The sequence below is a fragment of the Mesoplodon mirus genome, assembly GCF_964341445.2.
Source record: "Mesoplodon mirus genome assembly, chromosome: 14".
NCBI lineage: Eukaryota > Metazoa > Chordata > Mammalia > Artiodactyla > Ziphiidae > Mesoplodon > Mesoplodon mirus.
In genome coordinates, this window is record NC_138990.1 from 50,297,710 (window position 1) to 50,311,696 (window position 13,987).

Genomic DNA, 13,987 nt, shown 5'->3' on the forward strand with positions numbered 1-13,987 from the left:
CCTGCCAATGCAGGGGACACTGGTTCGAGCCCTGGTCCGGGAAGATCCCACATGCTGCAGAGCAACTAAGCCCGTGCGCCACAGCTACCGAGCCTGCACTCTAGAGCCCGCGAGCCACAACTAGAGAAAACCTGCGCGCAGCAACGAAGACCGAACGCAGCCAAAAATAAATTTATGTTAAAAAAAAACAGTCTCTGCTTCCCAAACCAAAACATCCACTACTGTGGATAGTTTAAGTAATTATTGTAACAAGGATATCTGATATGTCACTCCTTTGCTCTAATTCCTTTAATGGTTCCCCCAACACTTCCATAAAAATATTTTTAATCCTTTGAATAGCATGCAAGATTGTTCATGATTTCTTCTTTACCTATTCATGCAGTCTCATCTGTAGCCATTCTCTCCCACGTAAACTAAGGTCCAAGTAAACTAAATGACTTCCAGTTTCCCAAGTCCATTAAATGATCTTTGGAATGTTATGACCCAGGCTGCCAGCCCCCCACACCTCTTTGGCTGAAAATTTTTACTCATCTTTTAAGTACCAAGTTAATTGTTACCTCCTGTGAGAATTTTTTCAATATTCCCTTTTACACATTAATGGCCATGCTTTCACATTGCTCTACCACTGATCTATCATTTATTTCCCCAAGGCTGTCCTCATAATATACCCTCAAACTCTCCCTCTCCAAATTGGAAGTCACATTAATGTAGCTTGGATATTAAAATTAAGTATATCTATTTAAAGACTTCAAAAATTAGATGGACTTGTAAGTTTATCAGCAGACAGGACCTTGTAGTGAAAACAGCACTGGGGACTTCCCTGGTGACGCAGTGGCTAAGAATCCTCCTGCCAATGCAGGGGACACAGGTTCGAGCCCTCGTCCAGGAAGATCCCACATGCCGCGGAGAAACGAAGCCCGTGAGCCACAACTACTGAGCCCATGTACTGCAACTACTGAGCCTGCGTGCCTAGAGCCCGTGCTCCGCAACAAGAGAAGCCACCCGATGAGAAGTCCCCGCACCACAACGAAGAGCAGTCCCGGCTCGCCACAACTAGAGAAAGCCCGCACTCAGCAACGAAGACCAAACACAGCCAAAAATAAAAAAAATAAATAAGTTTATAAAAAGAAAGAAAGAAAGAAAAGAGCATTGGACTAGAATTCAGAAGATTTAGGTACTTCTGTTCCTTCTTTACCTCTTCTGGCCTCAATTACCTCCCTCATAAAGGAATGTGGCTAGACTACAGCCCTAGTCTTTGGGTGGCAATTTACAGTTTATCTTCTTTGTTATTAGTATCCAATCCAGCCCCCTTCATTTCACAGGTGAGGAAACTGAGTCTCAGAGACGATACATAATTTAAGTCAAGATACTATACAATGAATTAATGACTAAGGTAAATGGAATCTTGGGATCTTGGACCGGTGCGGACCAATGCTGACCTCTAAAAACATTCCCGGTTCTAAAATTCTTTAACCCGCCCAGTTAACAAGAGCAGAGGAAATAAAGAAAAGCCAGAAGAGAACAAACTTAACGGAAACAAAAAACAGTGGGAAGCTCGAGCTTTCCACAAATCACAAGTGAACTTCCTGTCCTGGGTAAACTTCCGGAATCAACAACAGGGAGAGCCAATCAGAACCTTTCTCCGGGAGCCAATGGGCGAGCACATTACAAAGAGCCAATCGCAGCGGCGCTGTCACTGTTATGGTCCTGTCAGGGCGCCGGCGTTGTGGTTTCTGGGCGGCAGCCACCGAGAGGACTTTGGTGGGGGATCCTCAGGGGCAGCCCCTCGGCCAGCTGCGCTCATCTCCGGCCTCGTTCCCAGCCTACATATCTCGGCTCGCGGGTCGCGCCGTCGGGCGCGCGTGCGGGTCGGCGCCGCGGCCGCCTTGGGGCCTGGGCCCAGCCACAGCCTCCTCCTCCGCCGCGGGCTCGGAGGGGCCGCGAGATGCAGCCGCCGGGCCCTCCCCCTGCGTATTCCCCCACTAACGGGGACTTCACCTTTGTCTCCTCAGCAGACGCGGAAGGTGAGACTGAGCCCCGGGAGGGTACGTCGCCCTGGGGGACGCCGGGCGGACGCGGCAGTGTCTTTCTGGGGCCGAGGCGGTTGTGGCCCTGTGGGGACGGGCAGGAAGCTGACCCATGGGGGACTCGAGCCCTCTGCTCCCGCCGGGCCTTCCGAGAGGTCCGAGTAGCCGAGGGTGGGGTGTGGGGAACTTTCCAAGTGACTCGGTCAGCTTCTGGCTTTCTCTACACCGTCTGGTGGCAGGTTTTTCTGGTGGACTTACCCACCTCGAGGGCACCCACGGGACCCCAAGATTTTATTTCTAAAGTGACTTGGCGTTGCTCAGAAAGCGGTGGTTAGATTGGCCGGGCTAGGTGTCAAAGAATGAGAACGAGGAACGAGAGCTTGTTGCTTTGTTATTTATCAGCACATAACTTTTTGTTGAGATTAAATTAGGCGCTGCAAATACTAACTTCCCTCGAGGAGTTTGTGGTTTTTATGGAACCTGGTATCTTGCCAACGTTCCAGTTTTCCTCCTATTTTATGGTGTTTGACCTCAGTATTCAGAGAAGTGTACCCAGATATATTTGGGAACACCCAGCTGGATTACAAGAAGTTTCAGTTGCTTTCCAGATTTCCTTATGTACTGTTTTGAGGAAGCATTTGTGCTGGAGAGATTTTTCTACAGCGCGGGAGAGTTTGTTTTCCTCCTTTTCTCTGTACTTTACCAGACTCTTTGTAACTGAAATCTTTCTCTGCTACTTTTGTTAGACTTTGTATACCAGTAATTTTCCAGTGACCAGACTTAACTGCTGGATATGGAAAAATAAGTTATATTTAACTATAGAAATTTCATTCTAGAGAAGGACCTAGTGTGCTTCCTGAGAAATCAAGTTTTGTAATGCATCAGTTAATATAGATTGCTTTCCCTTTTTCTGTTTTGCTGTTCTCGTTTTGGTTTTTGAATGGCGTTGTTTAAAAAAAATAGTACTGTAGTTTTGGTTATATTAAAATGCAAAATACAGTTTTTATCATAGAGAACATAGCTGATACATTTAAATGTAATATGGAAATTTGGTGAAAATATAGCAACCCAAAATATTTTAGTTTGTTTCATCTACATTTGGTAGCCTAGTGCTTGGGGAGGAATAACCAACTGTAGTTTTCCAGACTTTAAGAAAAAATTGTCTGTATACACAAAAAATTGAGTATCACAACCTGATGTTTGTTCAGAATTATATATCTATGTTTATAGTTCTAATACCCCCACTTCCTCCAGGAATTACCTTTCTCAAATATGCCTAAGAAACCTGACAATAATATAACAAGCTAATCCATTGACTCCATATACTAAACCAAGAAACCTGGAATAAGTAAAATCCATAAGATTTATTCAGACTTCTCCGTATAGCCTCCAAGAATGTATAGACTCCCTGTATTTCAAGGGATATACAGACAAGGATAGATATCTGTATAATAATACCCTCAAGTTTATAACATTATACAGTTTAAATTTACAGTATTTTAAGCAAACGGCTTGTTTGGTCTTTCTAAGACTCCTGCTGAGCTTTATTATTCCTGTGTTTTATAGTGAACCTGAGGCTTAGAGAAGTTCAGTAACCTCCACATGAAGGATCTGGAGTTAAGAGCTAGTGTTCTGTGTCCTAAGATTTCTTTATACTAAACCATGATGTGTCTTACATATATTTTTGTAAACTGAATAGTGTATCTGAAGTATAGAGTCCTGGATTTGCATCCTGTCTTTACCAATTACTATCTATGTGATGTTGGGCAAGTTACTTAATCTCTCTTAACCTCAGTTTTCGTATACGTAAAATGAGAAATAATAATACCCAAGTGCTCAAACATTTTGCAAATGCAAAGCGCTTAGTACACCTGGAAGAGTCAAGTGCTCAGTATTTGTTAGCAGTGTTGCTGCTGCTTTGGGTTTCAGTATTAATTGGTGCCACGGTTATTTTTTTACTGTTCTCTAACATAAACATTTGACTCTGCAACACCAAGTTTCTTCTCTGATTCCTAAGCGTGTCATGTAAATTCTTGCTTTTCCCCTCTTACGGTGTTTATCTAACCATGGATGTTTTCAGCTGGTAGAGGTTTTATTGTATACCTTGCTTCTAGATTCTGTCCAAGTCTCTTTCTCAGTGATACTTATCATTACTAATTTGTACATGTCCTTTGTTCTAAAATGTGCCTTGGTGTTTGTCTCCATACCTATGTGTATCCAGGTCCTCATGCTTAGAATGCTTTTCTCCTTCTTACCCCAAGATGAAACTGAAGGCTGAATTCAGATACTCCTTTCTTGCTGAAACTTTGCTTAACTGTTCCTCAGAAACAGAAATGTCCCTAATCTTTTCTATATCCCAGCGCTTAGCACAGAACCCAGAATATTAACATCACAGAGTAATTGTTTGTTGAAGGAATAAATGATTTCTGCTTTCTTTTATCTCCTATGACATTGATACTTGGGACTATGAAACCTAGCACATTTTGGATGGTATAACTAAAAAGTTACTGGTTTAGAGCTAGAAGACTTCAGTTAAAGTTCTGACTCTTACAGAAGCTATGTGATATTGGCCAAGTTACATAGCTTCTATAAACTCACATTTTCATCCATAAAATGAAAATCACACTTATAAGAATATTGTGCAAATTACTTAAGGTAATATGTATAAAAGCAAGGTCCATAAGTACAAGTTAAAAGAATGTAGACTAAAAAAAAAAAAAAAAAAGAACGTAGACTATGTGAATAAGCTAGTAAATGAATAAATAAATGAATAATGAAATCCAGACTTAATATTCAGTTCTGTGGTGTAAAACTACATCCAAAAGCAGTAATGAAATGCATGTGTATAAATGCAAGAATGTACCACTGCAATGAGAAGCCCGCGCACCACAACGAAGAGTAGTCCCTACTCACCACGACTAGAGAAAGCCCGCACATAACAATGAAGACCAAACGCAGCCAAAAAAAAAAAAGTAATGTTACCGTTAAGTATAATATAGACGTCTTTAAGACAGTCCTTTGACTTTATTTTGTATCACACAAATAAGTAATTCTTTGCCTGCTTTATTTCCACAGACCAGCAGCATTGGCATTACTGGGCTCTAGTAATGCAGAATCTGCCTTAATCATAATTTACATTTTGACAAGATCATCCTTAAGTGATTCATAAGCACATTAAAGCTTGAGAGGCACTGATTTAGAATATTATGAAAGATCAACAAAAAGAGGAGGAAATTTTTTATAGCTAAAAGATCAGGGACAGTTTAATATTGGTCATATTTTGCCAAATTTTGAAAGATAGGTAATGTTTTGTATATGTAGGATGGAGTATGTCCATATGCAAGGGACTGTATATGAGGAAGTCCCTAACCAAGAAATGGCTTAATAAGAATGGGATTTTTAAAAATTCATCATACATAATAAATGCTATAAAAAAGGAGGTTCAGGAACTTGCCTGGTGGCGCAGTGGTTAAGAATCCGCCTACCAATTCAGGGGACATGGGTTTGAGCCCTGGTCCGGGAAGATCCCACATGCTGTGGAGCAACTAAGCCCGTGTGCCACAACTACTGAGCCTGCTCTCTAGAGCCAATGAGCCACAACTGCTGAGCCCACATGCCACAACTACTGAAGCCCACGCACCTGGAGCCCGTGCTCCGCAACAAGAGAAGCCACCGCAATGAGAGGCCCGTGCACCACAACGAAGAGTAGCCCCCGCTCGCCACAACTAGAGAAAGCCGCGCACAGCAAGGAAGACCCAGCGCAGCCAAAAATAAATAAATTAATTAAAAAAAAAGAGGTTCAAAGGTGGAAATGGTTAACTGCAGGAAGGGATCAAGGAAGTCTTCAGAGACAGATGAAGTACATTTTGAAGGAAAAGGAGGAGTTCTTCAGGTTGAAAAGAGGGAAGAGCATTCACTTAAAAATTATGCAAATGCAATAATTGGTCGAAGCAGTCCCTGTATTTTATACTTCTCAATCTTCACAGTCCTAAAACAATGCTGATTTATACCATGAGCCCCTTGGGGTTAGAAGCTGTGTTTTACTGTCTACCAGTATCATACGCACTGCCTAGCACAGAGCCTGGTATATAGCAGGAACTTAATAAATGTTCGATGACTACATGATACTTTTTGATTAAGATAAAGGTGTTGTGCTGCTAGAACTGAAGCCAACACTAATTCAACAGAAGTCCAACAAGTAGTTGGAAAGGGCATGAACAGAGACAACTAACCAAGAAAGATGATCTAAGCCACCCAATAGCCATTTTCCCGTCCTCATATTTTTCTCCCTTTAAAGATCATTTTATGTATATCAAAACATTCACCTTTCCTCCAGATCTTAAAGGAAGCCTTTCTTCCTTTCCGAGGATAAGCCTCTACTAGTGCTTTTATTCGCATGTCTTCTTGCCTCTTTTGGAACCTTTCTTTGTTTTTCTCTCTAGCATTTTTTATTTCTCCTCTGTTTCTTCCATCACTGTCATCACTCACAGGTCCCCTCCTAATTGACAGAATTTTTAATTAAATCTACTACTTCCCTTTTTCCATACTTCCACAGCTAAACTATGTCTGTTATTTCCTGTTTCCTCAGCATCCAGCAATTCCTACCATTCTGCTGGAACTTGACTTGCTTCCTATCATCTACAGAAGGACCTTCAGCAGTGTTTCCCAAAGGGGAAAGGTTGCATGACAAAAATTTGGTAAATACTGTGTTAAGCTAAGTTAAACCAGTTTCCTTAATGCAGAATTCCCAGAGCCTTTAATATGCCAATATTAGTTCTGAAACTCCAAATGGAGGTTGTAGTGTGCAGGGTTTTCCAAACTTAGTGAATATCAAAAGCTTTTTGTGTAGGGCATCTCATAGGATCCAGATTCCACAGAACATACATAAAGAAACACTTACCTATAAAGACAAGTTTAAAAAAATTAGGGTTTTTTTGCCTGATATTTAGTCTCTGAACACTTTGTCCGCAACCTATCTTCCACAACTTTTGAACTCTGTGCCTTTTATAAGCCTTGGGCTTCCATGCCTTTGTCTCTGCCCTTTCTTTTCCTTGGAATGATTTCTATCTTTTTTTAAAATTTTTATTTCTTTTTTATTGAAGAATAGTTGATTTATAATGTGCTAGTCTCTGCTGTACAGCAAAGTGACTCAGTTATACACATGTAGACATTCTTTTTTTTAATATTCTTTTCCATTATGGCTTATTATAGTTTATTGAATACAGTTCCCTATGCTTGTAGGATATTGTTGTTTATCCATCCTATATATAATAGTTTACATCTGCTAATCCCAACCTCCCAGTCCTTTTCTCCCTCACCCCTCTCCCCCTTGGCAACCACAGTCTGTTCTCTGTGTCTGTGAGTCTGTTTCTGTTTTGTAGATAGGTTCATTTGTGCCATATTTTAGATTCCACATATAAGTGATATCATATGGCATTTGTCTTTCTCCTTCTGACTTACTTCACTTAGTATGATAATCTCTAGTTGCATCCATGTTGCTGCAAATGGCATGATTTCATTCTTTTTTATGGCTGAGTAGTATTCCATTGTATATATGTACCTCATCTTCTTTATCCATTCATCTATCATGGACATTTAGGTGGTTTCCATGCTTTGGCTGTTGTGAATAGTGCTGCTATGAACATAGGGGCACATGTATCTTTTTTTTTTTAAGATCTTTTAATGTGGACTATTTTTAAAGTCTTTATTGAATTTGTTACAATATTGCTTTGGTTTTTTGGCCCCAAGGCATGTGGGATCTTAGCTCCCTGACCAGGGATCGAACCTGTACCCTCTGCATTGCAAGGTGAAGTCTTAACCACTGGACTGCCAGGGAAGTCCCAGCATGTATCTTTTTGAATTACAGTTTTGTGTGGATATATACCCAGGAGTGGGATTGCTGGATCATATGGTAATTCTATTTTTAGTTTTCTGAGAAAGCTCCACACTGTTTTCCATAGTGGCTGCACCAACTTACATACCCACCAACAGTTTATGAGGGTTCCCTTTTCTCCACACTCTCTCCAGCATTTGTTATTTGTAGACTTTTTAATGATGGCCATTCTGACTGGTGTGAGGTGGTACCTCACTGTAGTTTTGATTTGCATTTCTCTAATGATTAGTGATGTTGAGCATCTTTTCGTGTGCCTACTGGCCATCTGTATGTCTTCTTTGGAGAAGTGTCTATTAAGGTCTTCTGCCCATTTTTCAGATGGGTTGTTTGTTTTTTTGATAGTGAGCCTCATGAGCTGTTTGTATATTTTGGAGATTAAGGCCTTGTCTGTCCCATCATTTGCAGATGTTTTCTCCCATCTTTGGAATGATTTCTTACTCCTTCTCTGCTCATCCACTTATCTCTCATGGCCAGATTCCATTTCTACTTCCACATAGCCTTCCTGACCACCTCTTTGATAGCTTAGGTCTCTTTACTCCTATGGCACCTATGATCTGTTGGCAATAGGCATTGTCGTTTACTTACAGAAGAGTGTGTTTTACAGTACTAATAGGGTTTTGTATCATATTCAGCACTCCAAAAAGAAACCCTGTACCCATTTTCAGTCACTGTCTATTCCCTCCCTGCCTTCCAGTCCCTGGCAACCACTAATCTACTTTCTGTCTCTATCGATTTGCTTATTCTGGATATTTCATGTAAATGGGGTAATACAATATGTGACCTTTTGTGTCTGGTTTCTTTCACTCAGCATAATGCTTTCAAGGTTCATTCATGTTACAGCATGAATCAGTAACTCATTCCTTTTCTGGCTGAATAAAATTCCATTGCTTGGATATACTGTCAATTGGATTTTGAACTCCTTGAAGTATCTCACTTCTTTATATCACTCTCAGGGCATTATAGAAATAAGTAATCCTTAAATATTTATTGGTGGATTAATTAACCAATGTTGAAAGTGAGAAAGGTACTAAAGTGAAAATGACTTATTGTTTGTGATATAGTTCCTTTTGCCAAAGGCCAGAAACATGTCTCTAGTCTCTCTCTCACTTTCTCATATTCAGTTGGTCATCAAATTATTTCAGAATAGCTCCAGAATAGCTAGATAATTAATCTGTTCTTCCCTTTCTATTGACATTGCCTTAGTTCAAGTCCTTTCCATTTCTCATCTATACTTTTTGCTGACCATACTCCCTCCTCAAATCTCTCCCCACTTAAATCAGTCCTCCACAGTGCAGCTAAGATTATGTTTACACAATGCAAATCTGATTTTGTATATTCACTTTATTAAAAACCTCTAATATCCCTTCTTGATATAAGCTCTGTGGAGCTATTTGCCCTTATATTAATTAATTCATCCAACCAGCACACATTTGTTGGTTGCCTACTATGGGCCAGGCACTGTTATAGGTACTGGAGATACATGTTCAAAACAAAACTACAACAAACACACCTTAGTTCCTCCCATCAGCGAACTTACAGACGTTATCCAAATAATCATACAAATGCATTATTATAAACAGTGATAAATGTTTTGAAGGAAAAGTCCAGGGGACTATGAAAGGAACCTAATCTAGTCAGGGAGATCATGGAAAATTTCCTTAAATAAGTATATCTAGGGGACTTCCCTGGTGGTGCAGTGGTTGAGAGTCCGCCTGCCAATGCAGGGGGCACGGGTTCGAGCCCTTGTCCAGGAAGATCCCACATGCCGCTGAGCAGCTAAGCCCGTGCATCACAACTACTGAGCCTGCATGCCACAACTACTGAAGCCTGCTTGCCTAGAGCCCATGCTCAGCAACAAGAGAAGCCACCGCAGTGAGAAGCCTTTGCACCACAAGGAAGAGTAGCCCCCACTCGCCGCAACTAGAGAAAGCCTGCACACAGCAATGAAGACCCAGCGCAGCCAAAAATAATAAATAAAATAAATAGATTTATATATTAAAAAAAAGTATATCTAGGAACTGAAGAATGGGTGGCATTTAATTATCTGAAGTTAGGGGAGAGCCTGGTACAAAGTTCCTGAGGTACAAGGGATCCTGGTTCATTCAAAGAACTGAGGGGCTTAATATGGCTAGAGTATAGGGTCACGGTGGGTAGGGAGGCAGAAAATTGTTCTGGAGAAGTAGATAGGGCATGTAGAGATTGTTAGATTTGAGCTGAAAAAGTAGTGGGAGGCCACTGAAGGATTTTAAACGGTAGAGTAAAAGATTTACATTTAAAAAATATTCTTCTGGCTATAGATAAGAATGGATTGGAAAGAGAATGACTAGGGAGAGGAGTTAGTAGACCATTACAGTCATACAGGCAGGAGATGTTAGTTTGCACTAGCATGGTGCAGGTGGTAGAAATGGAGAAAAGTGGGCAGGTTCAAAAAATATTTAGGGGTAAAAGTGATAGAATTTAGTGGTGGTTGAATGGTGTGGGGAGCATGTGAATGAAGGAAACTGTCAAGGATAATTAAACTTGCGGTTTACAGTGCTGGATAGGATTAGTGGTACTATTCACTGAGATAAGAAACTGGAGGAAGACCTTAACTATCAAGAATTCAGTTTTGGAATATTGAGTTTTAGATGCTTTTGAAATAACTACAACGTTAAGCTGACACTTGATTGTATAAGTCTACAGAAGAGGACTGGGCTCAATATATTGCTATTTGAGCTCAGCCTTCCTCAGTGTTTTTACCTCTTTTTATGGTCTGAATGTTTGTGTCCCCCAAAATTCATATGTTGAAATCCTAATGCCCAGTGGGGAAGTGGAGCCTTTGGGAGGTACTTAGGTCATGAGGATGGGGCCCTCATAAATGGGATTAGTGCTCTTATAAAAAAGATTTCACAGATTTCCCTACCCGTTTCTGCCATGTGAGGGCACAAGGAGAAGTCAGCTAGCCAGAAGAGAGCCCTTACCTGACCATGCTGACACCCTGACTTTAGACTTCCAACCTCCAGAACTGTGAGAAACAAATTTCTATTGTTTATAAGCCACCCAGTCTATGGTATTTTGTTATATAGCAACCTAAACAGACTAAGACACTCCTATATAAAAATGATAGTATATACAACTCATAATACTTTATTGTGATCAATAATTTGTAGACATAATAATGTAATAATTTTTGTGTTAATAGGCTTTTTTGAATAAACAATTTTCTGTTACTCTGTTAAGGTGTCCATTTAGCCTACTTTGTGTGACATTCCCCCTCCCCAGGAAAGATGTCACTTCTAATATAATTTAGTAGTGTTGATAGAGGAATCTTTAGTTTTTCCTCTTTAAAAGTTTCCTACTTGATTTTTTAAAAATTATATCCAGATAGATATTATCACAAGTATCTTCTATACAATGTGCTCAAGAAGTACGATATATGATATATAATGGGTGCAAGAATAGCTTTTCTTCCCTGTTTGAAAATTGAAAATGACTTTTTAGTCAGCCTTTCTTGGGAAGAAAACAAGGTAGTTAAGCAAGGTTTATCTTTTAAAAAAATTAATCTATTTCTTTTCATAAATTTTAAACTTGTAAGGCATTACACAAATCTATAAATGTGGTAAAATTGCATAGAACTATACACACAAATAAGTGCACTTAAAACTGGTAAAATCTGAATAAGGTCTATCAACTGTATCAGTGTCAGTGTCCTGGTTTTGATAGTACCTATGATGGTATGGTACCATTGGGGGAAACAGGGTGAAGGGTGCATATAACCTCTCTGCAACTTCCTGTGAATCTATAATTATTTCAAAATAAAACTTAAAAGACTCATAAGGCAAATAAAAGAAATTTCTGTTAGATAACTGATTTATGCCAAAATGGGATTTGATTTTTCTAAAAGTAGGCTCAGGAGATGTAATTGATTTTAATTAATATTATGTGCAATATGAAAATTAACTGGCAATATTGAATAGTAAAGCTACTGAAATTGTAAACCAAAATGATATGAATAAAAATATAACCTAGGGGCTTCCCTGGTGGCGCAGTGGTTAAGAACCCGCCTGCCAGTGCCTGGGACACAGGTTCGAGCCCTGATCTGGGAAGATCCCACATGCCGCGGAGCAGCTAAGCCCGTGAGCCACAACTGCTGAGCCCGTGTGCCTAGAGCCCATGCTCTGCAACAAGAGAAGCCACCGCAGTGAGAAGCCTGTGCGCTGCAACTAGAGAAGGCGCTTCCGCGCGCAGCAATGAAGATCCAACACAGCCAAAAATAAATAAAAAATTTTAAAGTATATATATATTTATATAACCTAGGACACAATTTTATACAAGGCTTTAACATTTTTTCTCATGGAGTAACATAATCAACTCCAATATAGGTCTAGCAATTATAAAATCATTATATACTTGCGTTGGTTTCTTGAGCTCTTTCATTGGCCTATATACACATTAAAATGTTTTTATAACTAAAATGCAACAGTGGAATTTGTCCCTTTAATATGAAACATGTGCTTGTTTTATTTTGCTGCACAAATAGTCAATTCTGGTTTAGATTTAAGCACACATGGATTTCATTTCATTTTCATTCAAATAAAATGGAATTATTTTTGTCCTTGCTCTTGGTTGCTTGTTAAGTAAGAAAATGCTTATTCATGTATATAAGAAGTTGGCAAGTACCAACAAAATGTTCATGTTCATTGCAGATTACTCTCCTCTCATAGAAATCTAGAACTTTTGTAGGGGGAGATCAGTAAATCTCACCCTGAGTATACTCTCATACTACACTGACTGAATTCTTCAAAGTGAAGTTCTCAGGCTGAGGAGAAGATTCAGAGAAAAGATCCCTCACCCAGTAATACACTTGAGTTGAAAGGGAGGGAAAATTACTGTTAAGTTTTGTTCTGCATTTTTTCCAGGTGGCTTTTAATAAAACTTGAAACTTGCTGATATTCTTTCCTCACTCTGAACCCAAACAGTAGTGGAAACATTTTTAAGATTTCTTTCAAAGGTTATTTCCTCTTAAAACCACTTATATTTATTATTATCTTTATGTTGTTTTTTACTTAGAAAATAACAAGAATATTATAGTGTAGTAAGAAAATATTAATTTAAGATTAGTGTTTTATAATTCTGGACACCTGTCCTAGAGTTGATGATCAAGCTACCTGGTTCTTACTGTGGTTTAATGTAAGACAGCTGTGCTCCTGGAGTGATTTTTTTTTTTTTTTTGAATATTTCTCATTGTCTTCCGACATTATTTTTTACATGTTAACTTGATCACGTGTTAGGCTAACTACTGAGTTTTTTTACTTTTCTGTTGCTTTTTTTTTATTAGTTTCTGCTTTATAACAAAGTGAATCAGTCATACATATACATCTGTTCCCACATCCCTTCCCTCATGCATTTCCCTCCCTCCCACCCTCCCCATCCCACCCCTCCAGCTTTTTTTTTTTTAACTCACATGTAATTGTGTCTTGGGGGAACTGGATGATTTGTCAGACTGCTGTTTCTAGCATTCTCCTACATACGTCCATGATATTTTCCTTCTTTGCATAGAATGGAAAACACTACAAAATTATAAGCTACAGGTGTCTTTTTGAGGTTCTGCATCCCTGCTATGAAAAACTGCTAAACATATACAATTCTTTCTCACAGCACTCCCTAGCACTATAATTTATATATCTTTTTTTTGGCTTAGATTAAGGACTTTAAGTGCAATCTTTTCTAGAGGCCAGGAAACAGTTGTTAAGGTCCTTTCCTGCCTTATAATTCCAAAACCTTTAATGTCACTGCTATACTAATGACTTCCTGTTCTAAGTTTTCCTCTTGTTAAATCAAGAAAGGCACTCTTTGTGCCTATTGGAAGTAGAATTTTAGTTAAGTTTCAACTCTTTCATTTTCAACTTAGAGTAAGACAAAGAAGCAGAAAGTAATTTTGAGAGAATATTTTAATCACAAGATTCTATGGCAATTAGCATCTATAGGGACTATTTTTAGGCTTTAAGTAGGGAAGGACAGTGAATTCAAAAGTACTTGCATTTTATCTCTAGCTGAATAAACTAAACTATAAAAGCTTTTTAGAATC

The 13,987-nt window shown here is 39.3% G+C and overlaps 1 protein-coding gene across 1 annotated transcript in view; it reads left to right on the forward strand.

Moving 5' to 3' along the window:
- The first annotated feature begins 1,703 nt into the window (after positions 1-1,703).
- The window catches only part of YIPF4 (Yip1 domain family member 4), a 29,254-nt gene continuing 16,970 nt past the window's right edge, over positions 1,704-13,987 (forward strand). Inside the window, exon 1 of the mRNA XM_082642254.1 lies at positions 1,704-2,024. Coding sequence (XP_082498380.1) covers positions 1,946-2,024 — 79 coding nt within the window. The 5' untranslated portion in view covers positions 1,704-1,945. The remainder of the gene's footprint in view (positions 2,025-13,987) is intronic.